This window comes from Pelobates fuscus, chromosome 5 (genome assembly GCF_036172605.1).
Source record: "Pelobates fuscus isolate aPelFus1 chromosome 5, aPelFus1.pri, whole genome shotgun sequence".
In the NCBI taxonomy this organism is placed as follows: Eukaryota; Metazoa; Chordata; class Amphibia; order Anura; family Pelobatidae; genus Pelobates; species Pelobates fuscus.
In genome coordinates, this window is record NC_086321.1 from 312,625,463 (window position 1) to 312,641,344 (window position 15,882).

The window sequence follows — 15,882 nt, forward strand, 5'->3', positions numbered from 1 at the left end:
AGTTGGTAAAATGTGGGTTCTTACAATCTGTCTTTCCTTTTTGATGCCACTGCTGAAGGTTGTTGTGAGTGTTGAAGCACAGGCTTCACTGTACCAAGGGATATTTCCCTGCTCTGTTGTACTGCCCACAGTCAGAGTGTAGATACTGTTGGAGTATCCATCACAATTACAGTTGTCGTAACGCAGTCCACCATTTCCAGAAGCCCATACAAAGATAGAACCAAGACCACTGCGACCCTAAAAAAAATTGAGGGCAACAGAAATTCAGAAACATAAAGGAAGAAAGATGAGGCAAAATAAAAAAAAGTTGGATAAAGATGATGGGTAGTGCAAAGAAAGAGAAGAGTGAAGAAAAAAGATAGATTAGGGTAGAAACAGGAACAGGGCAAAAAGAAAGCAGCAATGATTATGAAAGTTCTATGGTTCAATAGCTTGTTAATTAGTAATAAGTACGTAGGCAATGAAGCCCAGGATTAGTTCTTCAGACATATTAAAACTGGCCAGTAGTTTAACTTAACAGCACAATGTCATTAGTCACAATGGTAGTAATTTTACAGTGTACAAAAATTCTCAGTGTGCTGATATATCGCTTCTGAATCTCCACTGAAAGATCCCAAACCCAGTGTGGATCCAGGATAAAATGCAGGCTGTTAGTTCAAATTGCTCTTGAACAGAGAGATACATTTCATGGTATCTGATGCAATTGGTAAAAAATACAAAATGAAGGGGAAGGCATATTATACTGAGAACCTGAGAACTATAGTAAATTGCATGATTATCTAGAGCAGGGGGCCTACAAGGTGTATCCCCACTTGTTGCAGAACTATAACTCACATCATGCTCTGACAGTCTTAACAACAGCTGGGGATCTACTTTTTAGGCAACCCTAAGATAGAACATAAAAGTGGAAATTAATAAGCAATAAAGCCAAAAGGTTCATGGGAAAATAAATATATAAATGAAGCCACTAAAATGTATTTTATATAACTTACATTTACGATACCCCTATAGAAAGCCTCTGTTGCAAGCACTCCTGGCCCTTCAACAGTCTTCCCATCATCATTAGGGCCCCAGCTGGCACTATAGATGTGGATATATTGTGGGTTTAGGCTCAACGACCGAGCTTCAATAATATCTGTAATCATCCCATCCAGCATCCGCACCCCTGGGTATCAAAAAGTACAGGCTGATATGGAGAAGCAAAATGTCAACTGGCACTAAAGCATTAAAGGATTACTTCAACCAAAAACAGTGATTTATGAAAACATTGTTTGTGTTTGTAGTAACCGTGGCTGACAGTGTCCCCCCCATCTCGTAAAAAAAAGGAAAAGCATTAGTTTACCTATTTACTATTTCACATGGGGCCAAGTTTCCCCTGCAGCTCAATCCACCATGCGTGACATCATTCCCCCTCGCACTGACCCTCCTGGAGGGAGACTGTGCCACCATTGGTTTTCGATCACCATCATGTTGTGCATGCTGCCGAAAGATGCCCAATATGCACATTTAACATTAGCCAGTAAGGCTGGTGGAGCTACACTTTTGTAGCAAAGTTCTTACTGAAGTACCTTCTGACTGAAATACTGCACATACACACTCTACAGTGTACAATGAGTGCAGAGACCTGTTAGTGGTGTAGTGTGTGTGTGAAGAGGGTTTGGAGTGTGAATTTTTGAGGGGAGGTTTGGAGCTGTAGTACCGTGGGGAAGATTATGGCAGTAGTGTGTAGGGTGTGGGATAAAGTCAGTAGCATATTAGGGTGATAGTAAATGTAGTATGTGGGGGGGATAGGGCTGCATTATGTGGGGAGATACAAGATGTAGCATAGGGGGTATAGTGGCTGTAGTGTATGGGGGATAGGGACTGAGGTTTGTCAAGAGATATGGGCTGTGGTGGTGGGATAGGGCTCTGATAGGGCAATAAGGGGTGTGATGTTTGGGGGAGACATGGGCTGCAGTATATGTGGGTATAGGTGTTACAATGTGTGTAGGGGCTGATGTGAGGAATAGGACTGTAAAGGTTTGATAGGGGCTGTAGTGCTTGGGAGAAATATGGGCTATAGTGTATGGTGTGGATGGAGGTTGCGGTGTGTAGAAGGATAGAAACAATAATGCAAGATAGGGCTGGGGGAAAACAAAATAATAGCCTGAATCTCACTGGCTACCCACAGAGCCATCTCGGAACTCTGGTCCACGCCCCGTATCCCACCGCAAGACATGATCACAAGAAAAATAATAGAGAGCTCGCAAATGGACAAATTGACTGCTCAACTCCGAGACACCCCTAAACAATTCCACAAAATATGGGACCCATGGCTAGAGGGGGACACGACCACCCCCTGGTGACATGCACACACAGACAGGGAAACAATCACCATCATGATTGAAGACTGACCCGCTAACACATCATCACAACACAGGCTCGCCACAAAACTCATGCTCAACATCGCACACCCTTGGCCCTCCACGGGTTCGGGCGGGGGAGCACGGCACCCCGGGCGGTCCACAGGCTGCACCCCCTTCCTATACCCCAACCCACCCAAATAAAGCCACCCACAGGGACACCAGCCAACCCGCCTAACCCCACCATCCCAACATTCCTTCACACAACCAGACGCAAAGCGCACCCACGGAACAGGGAGACGCATGGATGACCACTATACCAACACACACACTACCGAACCCGCCATGAGAGGACCGTTGCTGAGGCCCTACAGATAGAACATGACTGGGACCGGACAAAGCTCTCCACACTAGACAGGAGGTTGACAGACCCGACATCAGGATCTACTACTGGCTTACCCTCCATACGAGTCCCCAACACCCTTACCACTCACCGCCAACTCGGCGAACAACCGAGCATACCCAAGGACGCAACTCTGAACAAACCATCCCCAACAGATACGACAGACAAGACCCAACAACGTCCCTGACGGGACAAGACACTCTAACCCCGACTGGACACACGACTCGTTCAGACCCCCACCCTCCCTAACCTGAATGGCAACCTCTCACCACAACGACACTGGTATGCACAAATACTAGCCCACAACCGAGCAAGAGAGAACGTATTGATTCCTAAAAGCTAATCAAGGTCGATATTTCACTGTATACCATTGTACTACAATACTCTTATGTGTACCCTGCGATGGTACAAATCTGTTCGGATGCAAATGCCATACCCCCACCCCAACCCTTCCCCTCTTTTCTTTTCTGTACCCCCTCTCCCGAATATTGATATGTTTATTTACATACACAAAAATCCGATAAATAAAGAATGATTAAAAAAAAAAAAGATAGGGCTGGGGTTAGGGGTGTGGTGCATGGGCTGGATAGGGGCTGCGTGTGTAGGATATAAGGACTGAAATGTGGGATAAAGGGCTGTGATGGGGTGATGGGGGCTGTTAAGTAGTGAATAGGGACTGTGTTGGCGTGGTGAGGGCTGTGCTGGGGGTAGAGGCAGCAGTGAGGTATAGAAACTGTAAAGGTGCTGTGCTAGGAGAGAATGGTTGTGATAGAGAGATAAGGCATGTGATGGGGGTTGTGATAAAGGGGCTGTGTTGGGTATAGGGGCAGTAGTTGTGACTAAGGGCTGTGATGGGGTAAATGGCAAGTAGTGGGGGGATAAGGGTTGTGAATGGGTATAGGGACAGTACTGGGTTCGGGGCTCTGGTGGGGAGTAGGGGCAGTAGTGCAGTGGAGATAGGGGCATTAGTGGGGGGAAGAGTATAATATATGGAGAAAAAATATTTAAAAAAAACAAACAAACAAACCTAAATTCAAATTTATTAACCCCTCCCTGAGGCTTACCTTTGAAAAAATTTGAATCTCTGGTGGTCCATTGAGAGAATCAATGCAGAGCCAGTGGGTGCAGACAACTTCTTCCAGCCGGCGCTAGGGAATGTAGCAGAGAGTGGCCATGGAAAAACATGACAATGCTCTGCTACTCTAGAAAGAGGGAGATAAAGGTTCTTCCCTTTTGGCATCCGGGGGGCAGTGGATCTTCTTCTCAAGGTCAACGCACAAGAAACTCCGGCCAAGCAGGGGCCACCAGGGAGATGCCTTGATCTCCCCTGTAGGCATCGTCCCATGGCCATCATAGTGCTGCAGGGGCATTTGCCCATTTTGCACAATGGCCAGTCTGGGCTTGACCACAACAACTTCAAATAACTTAAGTGATCATGGTGCTTGGCTTAAACCTTTAAATGCACTGAAGTGTTCCTCAAGACACAACAAATTCCTGATAAAGCACATTAAATATGGGCAGAAAAAAATGAAACTTAAAATTGGGAGAAAACGCAAACCAAAAAAACCTCCCACATTTTCAAAGTTTTGCTTATGAAGTACTTTCAGTTTAGATCCCTTGAGTGAAACTCTTCATGACTGAGTCTTTTCCAAAATCCTGTCAATTTATGACAGTCACAGATGCCTATTTTCTATGTATTTATTCCATCACAATTTAACACTTTCCCTTAAAGTGTACCCATACATAATATATGCACTTTTTAAAGGACAGATCGGCCTATTCAGGCATAAGAAGTGGTGGCTCTAGACTTTGTGAGGCCTTAGTGGGGGCCACATGTTTGAGTTTTGCCTAACACCCAAAGTACAAAAAAAAATAAAAATTGGGGTTGCATTGTGTGAACAATGTGCTGTAGTTGTATTGAAGAACAAGCTTGCAGTGCTGGATACAGAGAGGCTTGCAGTGTCATTGCTCCCTGTGCCGCTGCGTTGTGAGCTCTCCGACTGAATTTATGGCATAATTTGCAAACTAAATTAATTTGCAATAAACATATTTAATCGTTTATACACCACTGCGGGGTATGGTAACATAGCCTTGCATTTGTGTATACATTGATGCCTTTGTGTGTATTTCTGAGTGTGTCTGGCATTGTCTACCTGTGTGTGACAGGGTTTGGGGTGAGTGTAGCACCGTTGGAGGACAGGATTGGAAGGGTTGTGAGCTGCGTTGTGAGCTCTCCGACTGAATTTATGGCATAATTTGCAAACTAAATTAATTTGCAATAAACATATTTAATCGTTTATACACCACTGCGGGGTATGGTAACATAGCCTTGCATTCGTGTATACATAGATGCCTGTGTGTGTATTTCTGAGTGTGTCTGGCATTGTCTACCTGTGTGTGACAGGGTTTGGGGTGAGTGTAGCACCGCTGGAGGTCAGGATTGGAAGGGTTTATGTGGTAGGGTAAGTGTGGCAGGGTGAAGGGGGTGAGTGGGACAGACTGATAGAGGATGAGTGTGACAGGGTTGGTGGGTGAGTGTGACAGTACAAGAGAAGGTGAGTCTGACAGGATTGGGGGGGATAATATAATCGGGTAAGTGAGGCACGTGAGTTTGTTATGGTTGGAATGGGTGAGAATGACAGAAGGGTTAGTGTGAGTTTGGCTGGGTGAAGGGGGTGACAGTGTGTTGGGACTGAAAGTGTTTGGGAATGGTGATAGTGTATGTCTAGTGGGTGACAGTGTGTGTGTGAAGAGGATGTTAGTGTGTAGTAGTGATAGCGTATGGGTGGGGGATGACAAGGTGTGTAGAGGAAGGCTGTGACAGCGTGTATGTGGGTGGGGGCTGTGGCAGGGTGTGTGTGTGTGTGGGGAGGCTGTGATAGGGTGGGTGTGGGGTGACATGGTAGGGGGGTTGTAACAGGGTAGGGGCTCTGATAGTGTGGGGGAGCTGTGACATGGAAGGGGGAGCTGTGGCAGGGTAGGAGATGGGGGGGCTGTGACAGTGGTGGAGTCGGGGGTTGTGACAGTGTAAGGGGCTGTGACAGGGTAGGAGGTAGGGGGGCTGTGATAGTGTAGAAAGTGGTAGGGGGGCTGTGACAGGGCCGGAGGTGGGGGGGCTGTGACAGGGCCGGAGGTGGCAGAGGGACTATGTCAGGGTAGGGGGTAGTGAGGGAGCTGTGACAGGGCAGTGGAGGGTAGGTGGGTTGTGACAGTGCAGGAGGTGGTAAGAGGGCTGTGACAGGGCAGGGGGTGGTAAGGTGGTGTAGTAGGGGTATTTGACAGAGCACAGGGTGGTGGCGGGGGGGCTGTGACAGGGCATGGGGTGGTAAGGGGGCTGTGACAGTGTAGGGGGGCTGTGACAGGGCAGGGGGTGGTGGGGAAGCTGTGACGTGTAGTAGGGGGCTTTGACAGAGTATGGAGTGGTAGGGGGGCTGTGACAGGGCAGGGGTTGGTAAGGGGCCTGTGACATGGCAGGTGATGGTAGGGGGACTGTGACAGGGCAGGGGTGGTGGGAGGTCTGCGACAGGGCAGGGGTGGTGGGGAAGCTGTGGCAGGGTAGGAGATGGGGGGGCTGTGACAGAGTAGGGGGCTGTGAAAGGGTAGGAGGGGGTGGGGGCTGTGACATGGTAGGAAGTGGTGGGGGGCTGTGACGGGGTAGGAAGGTGGCAGGGGGTGGTGGGGAAGCTATGACAAGGTGTAGTAGGGGGCGTTGACAGAGCACAGGGTGGTGGGGGGCAGTGACAGGGTAGGGGGGATGTAACAGGGAAGGGGTGGTGGGGTGGTGCTCGGACAGGGTAGGGGTGCTGTGACATGGCAGGGGATGGTGGGGGAGCTGTGGCAGGGTATGAGATGGGGGGGCTGTGACAAAGTAGGGGAGTCGGGGGTTGTGACAGTGTAGGGGGCTGTGAAAGGGTAGGAGGAGGTGGGGGCTGTGACATGGTAGGAGGTGGTGGGGGGGCTGTGACAGGGTAGGAGGTAGGGGGACTGTGATAGTGTAGAAAGTGGTAGGGGGGCTGTGACAGGGCCGGAGGTGGGGGGGTTGTGACATGGTAGGAAGTGGTAGGGGGGCTGTGACAGGGCAGGAGGTGGCAGTGGGGCTATGTCAGGGTAGGGGGTAGGGAGGGAGCTGTGACAGGGCAGTGGATGGTAGGTGGGTTGTGACAGTGCAGGAGGTGGTAAGAGGGCTGTGACAGTGCAGGGGGTTGTAAGGAAGCTATAACATGGTGTAGTAGGGGTCTACAGGGCACAGGGTGGTGGCGGGGGGGCTGTGACAGGGCATGGGGTGGTAAGGGGGCTGTTACAGTGTAGGGGGGCTGTGACATGGCAGGACGTGGTAGGGGGGCTATGACAGGGTATGGGGTAGTGAGGGAGCTGTGACAGGGCAGTGGATGGTAGGTGGGTTGTGACAGTGCAGGAGGTGGTAAGAGGGGCTATGTCAGGGTAGGGGATAGTGAGGGAGCTGTGACAGGGCAGTGGATGGTAGGTGGGTTGTGACAGTGCAGGAGGTGGTAAGAGGGCTGTGATAGGGCAGGGGGTGTTAAGGAAGCTATGACATGGTGTAGTAGGGGTCTTTGACAGAGCACAGGGTGGTGGTGGGGGGGCTGTGACAGGGCATGGAATAGTAAGGGGGGGTGACAGTGTAGGGGGGGCTGTGACAGGGCAAGGGGTGGTAGGGGGGCTGTGACACTGGACGGGGTGGTGGGGAAGCTGTGACATGTGTAGTAGGGGGCTTTGACAGAGCATGGAGTGGTGGGGGTCTTTGACATGGCAGGGGTGGTGGGAGGTCTGCAACAGGGCAGGGGTGGTGGGAGGTCTGCGACAGGGCAGGGGTGGTGGGGTAGCTGTGGCAGGGTAGGAGATGGGGGGGCTGTGACAGAGTAGGGGGCTGTGAAAGGGTAGGAGGGGGTGGGGGCTGTGACATGGTAGGAAGTGGTGGGGGGCTGTGACAGGGTAGGAGGTGGGGAAGCTATGACATGGTGTAGTAGGGGGCTTTGACAGGGTGGTGGGGGGCTGTGACAGGGCAGGGGGTGGTGGGCGTCTGACAGGGTAGGGGAAATGTAACAGGGTAGAGGTAGGGGGTGGTGCTCTGACAGGGTAGGGGGGCTGTGACATGGCAGGGGGTGGTGGGGGAGCTGTGGCAGGGTAGGAGATGGGGGGGCTGTGACAGAGTAGGGGAGTCGGGGGTTGTGACAGTGTAGGGGGCTGTGAAAGGGTAGGAGGAGGTGGCGGCTGTGACATGGTAGGAAGTGGTGGGGGGGCTGTGACAGGGTAGGAGGTAGGGGGGCAGTGACAGTGTAGGAAGTGGTAGGGGGGCTGTGACAGGGCAGGAGGTGGCAGAGGGGCTATGTCAGGGTAGGGGGTAGTGAGGGATCTGTGACAGGGCAGTGGATGGTAGGTGGGTTGTGACAGTGCAGGAGGTGGTAAGAGGGCTGTGACAGGGCAGGGGGTGGTAAGGAAGCTATGACATGGTGTAGGTCTTTGACAGAGCACAGGGTGGTGGCGGGGGGGGGGCTGTTACAGGGCATGGGGTGGTAAGGTGGCTGTGACACTGTAGGGGGGCTGTGACAGGGCAGGGGGTGGTGGGGAAGCTGTGACATGTGTAGTAGGGGGCTTTGATAGAGCATGGAGTGGTGGGGGGGGGGCTGTGAAAGGGCAGGGGGTGGTAAGGGGCCTGTGACATGACAGGTGATGGTAGGGGGACTGTGACAGGGCAGGGGTGGTGGGGGGTCTGCGACAGAGCAGGGGTGGTGGGGGGTCTGCGACAGGGCAGGGGTGGTGGGGAAGCTGTGGCAGGGTAGGAGATGGGGGGGCTGTGACAGAGTAGGGGAGTCGGGGGCTGTGACAGTGTAGGGAGTGGGAAGGGGGCTGTGACAGGGCAGGGGGCTGTGACATGGCAGGGGTGGTAGGGGGACTGTGACAGGGTAGGGGCTGGTGGGAAGGCTGTGACATTGCAGGGGTTGGTGGGGGAGCTGTGACAGGGCAGGGGATGGTGGGGGTCTGTGAAAGGGTAGGAGGGGGTGGGGGCTGTGACATGGTAGGAAGTGGTGGGGGCTGTGACAGGGTAGGAAAGTGGCAGGGAAGCATGAGGGTGGTGGGGGGCTGTGACAGGGCAGGGGGTGGTGGGGGGGATGTAACAGGGTAGGGGTGGTGCTCTGACAGGGTAGGGGGGCTGTGACATGGCAGGGGATGGTGGGGGAGCTGTGACAGGGCAGGGGTTGGTGGGGGTCTGTGACATGGTAGGAAGTGGTGGGGGAGCTGTGACAGGGCAGAGGGTGATGTGGGTCTGAAACAGGGTAGGGGTGGTGGGGAAGCTGCGACATGGCAGGAGGTGGTGGGGGAGCTGTGACAGGGTAGGGAGTGGGAAGGGGGCTGTGACAGGGCAGGGGGCTGTGACATGGCAGGGGTGGTAGGGGGACTGTGACAGGGTAGGGGCTGGTGGGAAGGCTGTGACATTGCAGGGGTTGGTGGGGGAGCTGTGACAGGGCAGGGGATGGTGGGGGTCTGTGACAGGGTAGGGGAGCTGGGACAGGGTAGGGGGAGGTAGGGGAGCTGTGACAGGGTAGGGGTGGTGGGGGAGCTGTGACATGGCAGGGGGTGCTGGGGGAGCTGTGACATGGCAGGGTGTGGTATGGGAACTGTGACAGGGCAGGAGATGGAGGGGGACTGTGACAGGGCAGGAGATGGAGGGGGACTGTGACAGGGGTAGGGGGCTGTGACATGGTATGGGGTGGTGGACTGTGGACCTGTGACATGGCAGGGGGTGGTGGACTGTGACAGGGCAGGGGGTGGTGGGGGTCTGTGACCGGGCAGGTGGTGGTAGGGGTCTGACCTGTAACAGTTCCCTTGCCACCCCCTGCCCTGTCACAGCTCCCCCTCCACTACCTGCCCTGTCACAGAGTGGGGGTCTGTGACCGGGCAGGTGGTGGTAGGGGTCTGACCTGTAACAGTTCCCTTGCCACCCCCTGCCCTGTCACAGCTCCCCCTCCACTACCTGCCCTGTCATAGAGTGTGGTGGAGGGAGCTGTGACAGGGCGGTGGGGTGAGCTGTGACAGGGCAGGGCGTGGTATGGGGATGGTGACAGGGCAGGAGGTGGTGGGGGTCTGACAGGGTAGGGGGTGCTTGGGGTTTGTGAAAGGGTAGGGGGTGGTGGGGGAGCTGTGATATGGGGTGTGGTAGGGGGGCTGTGACAGAGCAGGGGTGGAGGGGGCTGTGAGAGGGTGGTGTGGTGGGGGAGCTGTGACAGGGCAGGGGGTAGTATAGGGACGGTGACAGGGCAGGGGGGATGTAACATGGTAGGGGTGGTGGGGGTCTGTGAAAGGGTAGGGGTTGGTGGGGGAACTGTGACATGGGGCGGTGACAGGGAAGGGGGGGATGTACCATGGTAGGGGGTGCTTGGGGTTTGTGAAAGGGTAGGGGGTGGTGGGGGAGCTGTGACATGGGGTGTGGTAGGGGGGCTGTGACAGAGCAGGGGTGGAGGGGGCTGTGAGAGGGTGGTGTGGTGGGGGAGCAGTGACAGGGCAGGGGGTAGTATAGGGACGGTGACAGGGCAGGGGGGATGTAACATGGTAGGGGTGGTGTGGGTCTGAAACAGGGTAGGGGTGGTGGGGAAGCTGCGACATGGCAGGAGGTGGTGGGGGAGCTGTGACAGGGTAGGGAGTGGGAAGGGGGCTGTGACAGGGCAGGGGGCTGTGACATGGCAGGGGTGGTAGGGGGACTGTGACAGGGTAGGGGCTGGTGGGAAGGCTGTGACATTGTAGGGTTTGGTGGGGGAGCTGTGACAGGGCAGGGGATGGTGGGGGTCTGTGACAGGGTAGAGGAGCTGTGACAGGGTAGGGGGAGGTAGGGGAGCTGTGACAGGGTAGGGGTGGTGGGGAAGCTGTGACATGGCAGGGGGTGCTGGGGGAGCTGTGACATGGCAGGGTGTGGTATGGGGACTGTGATAGGGCAGAGGGTGGTAAGGGAACTGTGACAGGGCAGGAGATGGAGGGGGACTGTGACAGGGGTAGGGGGCTGTGACATGGTATGGGGTGGTGGACTGTGGACCTGTGACATGGCAGGGGGTGGTGGACTGTGACAGGGCAGGGGGTGGTGGGGGTCTGTGACCGGGCAGGTGGTGGTAGGGGTCTGACCTGTAACAGTTCCCTTGCCACCCCCTGCCCTGTCACAGCTCCCCCTCCACTACCTGCCCTGTCACAGAGTGTGGTGGAGGGAGCTGTGACAGGGCGGTGGGGTGAGCTGTGACAGGGCAGGGCGTGGTATGGGGATGGTGACAGGGCAGGAGGTGGTGGGGGTCTGACAGGGTAGGGGGTGCTTGGGGTTTGTGAAAGGGTAGGGGGTGGTGGGGGAGCTGTGACATGGGGTGTGGTAGGGGGCTGTGACAGAGCAGGGGTGGAGGGGGCTGTGAGAGGGTGGTGTGGTGGGGGAGCTGTGACAGGGCAGGGGGCAGTATAGGGACGGTGACAGGGCAAAGGGGATGTAACATGGTAGGGGTGGTGGGGGTCTGTGAAAGGGTAGGGGTTGGTGGGGGAACTGTGACATGGGGCGGTGACAGGGAAGGGGGTGGTGGGGAGGGGTCTGTAAAAGGGTAGGAGGGCTGTGACAGGACAGGGTGTGGTGGGGGAGCTGTGAGAGGGCAGGGGGTGGTAGGGGTCTGACAGGGTAGGGGGGATGTAACAGGGTAGCGGTGGTGGGGGTCTGTGAAAGGGTTTGGGGGTGGTGAGGGAACTGTGACATAGGGCTGTGACAGGGCAGGGGGTGGTGGGGAGGGGTCTGTGAAAGGGTAGGGGGGCTGTGACAGGACAGGGTGTGGGAGCTGTGACAAGGGGTGGTCGGGGGGATGCAACAAGGTAGCGGTGGTGGGGGTCTGTGAAAGGGTTTGGGGGTGGTGGGGGAACTGTGACATAGGGCTGTGACAGGGCAGGGGGTGGTGGGGAGGGGGCTGTGAAATGGTAGTGGGGCTGTGACAGGGCAGGGGGTGGGGGGGAGCTGTGACGATCAGGGGGTGGTGCTCTGACAGGGTAGGGGTGGTGGGGGTCTGTGACAGGGCAGGGGGTTGTGGGGAAGCTGTGACATGGTAGGGTGTGGTAGGGGGACTGTGACAGGGCAGTGGGTGGCGAGGAGCTGTGAAAGGGTAGGGTCGGAGGTGGTGGGGGAACTGTGACATTTGGTGTGGTAGGGGGGCTGTGACAGGGCAGGGGGTGGGGGTGAGCGTGACAGGGTAGGGGTGGTGGGGGGCTGTGAATGGGCAGGAGGTGGAAAGGGAGCTGCGACAGGGCAGGGGGTGGAGGGAGAGCTGTGACAGGGCAGGGGCTGGAGGGAGAGCTGTGACATGGCAGGGGGTGGAGGGAGAGCGGTGACAGGGCAGTGGGTGGTGGGGGCTGTTACAGGCTCATTGCACATTGCCATTCATATCTGGTGTCACAATAGCGTGCATTTAAAAACAAACAACTTTTTTCACCGTTATAGATTGAATAGCAGTTAGTTGTCTTCAAGCAGGTGTGTCAGGCCTACAGCGTGTACTCTGTCAACCTCTGCCACTGCACAGTGCCACTCATATCTGGTCTCACATTAGCTTGCACGCATAGTACCACTAATCCAAAAAAAAAATGACAGGCAGAGGCAGGCCCCCCGCAGGGGCCATTGTGGTCGTGGTGCTGTGATTCCCTTTGGCCATAGAATAATGCCCATTTTTCAGAGGCCAGGTACCCTGAACTTGAAAAGTTCTGAGGACATAGTTGACTGGCTAACACAGGACACCCAATCTTCTACAGCTTCCGCTCGGAACCTTGACGCACCATCCTCCTCCAGCTTAGCTTCGGGCACCTCTCAAGATACCACTGACCCGCCTGCCGCCACCACCAACACTAGCACCACAACCGCTTCACTTGGTATGTCAGAGGAGTTATTCACACATCCGTTTGAAGAAATTAGTGATGCGCAACCATTATTGCCAGAGGATGTAGATAACAGGGATATGTCTCAGGCAGGCAGCATTACACACATGGACGTACGGTGTGATGATGATGATGTTGTACCCGCTGCTGCTTCCTTTGGCGAGTTGTCAGATACAAGTGAAGCGGTTGATGATGACGATGCATCCATGGATGTCACGTGGGTGCCCGCTCGGCAAGAAGAAGAACAGGACGGTTCAGATGGGGAGACAGAGAGGAGGAGGAGGAGACGAGTTGGAAGCAGGGGGAGGTCGTCGCAAGGAGCTGTTGGCACAGTCAGACAGCATGCATCGGCACCCAGGGTCAGCCCGACAGCACGCCAATCAACGCATGCTGTGTCCACCACCAGAATGCCGTCATTGCAGAGCTCAGCAGTGTGGCATTTTTTTTGTGTGTCTGCCTCTGACAACAGCGATGCCATTTGCAACCTGTGCCAAAAGAAACTGAGTCGTGGGAAGTCCAACACCAACCTAGGTACAACTGCTTTGCGTAGGCACATGATCGCACATCACAAATGCCTATGGGATCAACACATGAGTAAAAGCAGCACACAAACTCAAAGCCGCCATTCTCCTCCTGGTCCAGCATCTTCAGCCACGTCAACCACTGCTGTCCTCCTTGCCCCCTCTCAACCATCCGCCACTCCGTCTCTCGCCTTGAGCAGTTCCCGCTCATCTGCCCACAGTCAGGTGTCTGTCAAGGACATGTTTGAGCGTAAGAAGCCAATGTCAGAAAGTCACCCCCTTGCTCAGCGTCTGACAGTTGGCTTGTCCGAACTATTAGCCCGCCAGCTTTTACCATACAAGCTGGTGGAGTCTGAGGCGTTAAAAAAATTTGTAGCTATTGGGACACCGCAGTGGAAGGTACAGGGACGAAATTTCTTTTCACAAAAGGCAATCCCCAACCTGTACTCGATTGTGCAAAAGGAAGTAATGGCATGTCTGGCACACAGTGTTGGGGCAAGGGTCCATCTGACCACTGATACCCGGTCTGCAAAGCATGGTCAGGGCAGGTATATCACCTACACAGCGCATTGGGTAAACCTGCTGACGGCTGCCAAGCATGGAATGCGTGGCTCTGCAGAGGAGTTGGTAACACCGCCACGACTTGCAGGCAGGCCAGCTGCCACCTCCTCTACTCCATCCTCTTCCATAACCTCCTCGGCTGAGTCCTCTTCTGCTGCTACGTCTTGCTCCACATCAACGGCACCCCCCCAGCTCCCCAGGTACTATTCCACATCCCGGATACGGCAGTGTCACGCCGTCTTGGGTTTGACTTGCTTGAAAGCAGAGAGTCACACTGGACAAGCACTCCTGTCCGCCCTGAACGCACAGGTGGAAAAGTGTCTGACTCCGCAGCAACTGGATATCGGCAAAGTGGTTTGTGACAACGGAAAAAATTTGTTGGCGGCATTGAAGTTGGGCAAGTTGACACATGTGCCGTGCATGGCACATGTGTGTAATCTGATCGTACAACGCTTTGTGCATAAGTACACAGGCTTACAGGACGTCCTGAAGCAGGCCAGGAAGGTGTGTGACCATTTCAGGCGTTCCTGCACGGCCATGGCGCACTTTGCCGATATCCAGCGGCGAAACAACATGCCAGTGAGGCACTTGATTTGCGACAGCCCGACACGTTGGAATTCAACACTCCTAATGTTCGACCGCCTGCTCCAACAAGAAAAAGCCGTTAATGAATATTTGTATGACCGGGGTGCTAGGACAGCCACGTTACTGGACACTCATGCGCAATGCCTGTAGGCTCATGCGTCCTTTTGAGGAGGTGACAAACCTAGTCAGTCGCACCGAAGGCACCATCAGCGACATCATACCATTTGTTTTCTTCCTGGAGCATGCCCTGCGAAGAGTGCTGGATCAGGCCATAGATGAGCGTGAAGAGGAAGAGGAAGAGTTGTGGTCACCATCACCACCAGAAACAGCCTTATCAGCATCGCTTGCTGGACCTGCGGCAACGCTGAAAGAGGATTTTGTGAGGAAGAGGAGTCAGAGGAGGAATGTGGCTTTGAGGAGGAGGATGAAGACCAACCACAACAGGCATCCCAGGGTGCTCGTTGTCACCTATCTGGTACCCGTGGTGTTGTACGTGGCTGGGGGGGAAGAACATACCTTCATTGACATCACTGAGGAGGAGGAACGGGAAATGAGTAGCTCGGCATCCAACCTTGTGCAAATGGGGTCTTTCATGCTGTCGTGCCTATTGAGGGACCCTCGTATTAAAAGGCTGAAGGAGAACGACCTGTACTGGGTGTCCACGCTACTAGACCCCCAGTATAAGCTGAAAGTGGCCGAAATGTTACCGAATTACAACAAGTCGGAAAGGATGCAGCATTTGCAAAATAAATTAAAAAGTATGCTTTACACAGCGTATAAGGGTGATGTCACAGCACAACGGGAATCTAACAGGGGAAGAGGTGAAAGTCATCCTCCTCCTCCCAAGACCACGCCGCCAAGGACAGGACGCTTTAAAGACGTGTTGTTGATGGAGGACATGCGGAGCTTTTTAACTCCTAGCCCTTCGGGATCCACCCTCAGAGAACGACTCGACCGTCAGGTAGCAGACTACCTCGACTTAACTGCAGATTTCGACACTCTGAGGAGCGATGAACCCCTTGACTACTGGGTGTGCAGGCTTGACCTGTGGCCTGAGCTATCCCAATTTGTGATAGAACTTCTGGCCTGCCCCGTTTCAAGTGTCCTGTCAGAAAGGACCTTCAGTGCAGCAGGAGGTATTGTCACTGAGAAGAGAAGTCGCCTAGGTCAAAAAAGTCTAGATTTTGGATGGATCCCGAAGGGACTGACACTGGGCGATACATTCGACTAAAAAAGGCCTGATGAGATGAGCTGCCTTGGGCTAAAAATGGTCCACACGCTGCTGTATTTTAGCTCTGAATGCCGGTTGACTTGCGTGACTTATCCGCCACCAACTAGGGTTCAAGCCGCAATGTTTTAGGGCACTTTCTGCCTGGGAAACAAACATCAATTTTTTATGGCCGCTGCTACAGCAGCGGCTGCAACAATACCCAATTGTTCAGGCATGTGTAATGGTGCTGCACTGTGGCTTCAAAAACCAAACCAAAAAAAAGGCACATAACAGGGATTAAACTGATAGGAATAGTACTACTTAACACACCACTCCTATCTGGTGGCACATTAGATTGCACGCGCA

At 54.3% G+C, this 15,882-nt stretch overlaps 1 protein-coding gene across 1 annotated transcript in view; it reads right to left on the reverse strand.

Annotated features, from left to right (window-relative positions):
* The window catches only part of PCSK4 (proprotein convertase subtilisin/kexin type 4), a 244,198-nt gene that overhangs the window by 72,822 nt on the left and 155,494 nt on the right, over window positions 1–15,882 (reverse strand). The window contains exons 7-8 of the mRNA XM_063456574.1: window positions 993–1,165; window positions 25–237 (exon numbers count right to left, since the gene is read on the reverse strand). Coding sequence (XP_063312644.1) covers window positions 25–237; window positions 993–1,165 — 386 coding nt within the window. The remainder of the gene's footprint in view (window positions 1–24; window positions 238–992; window positions 1,166–15,882) is intronic.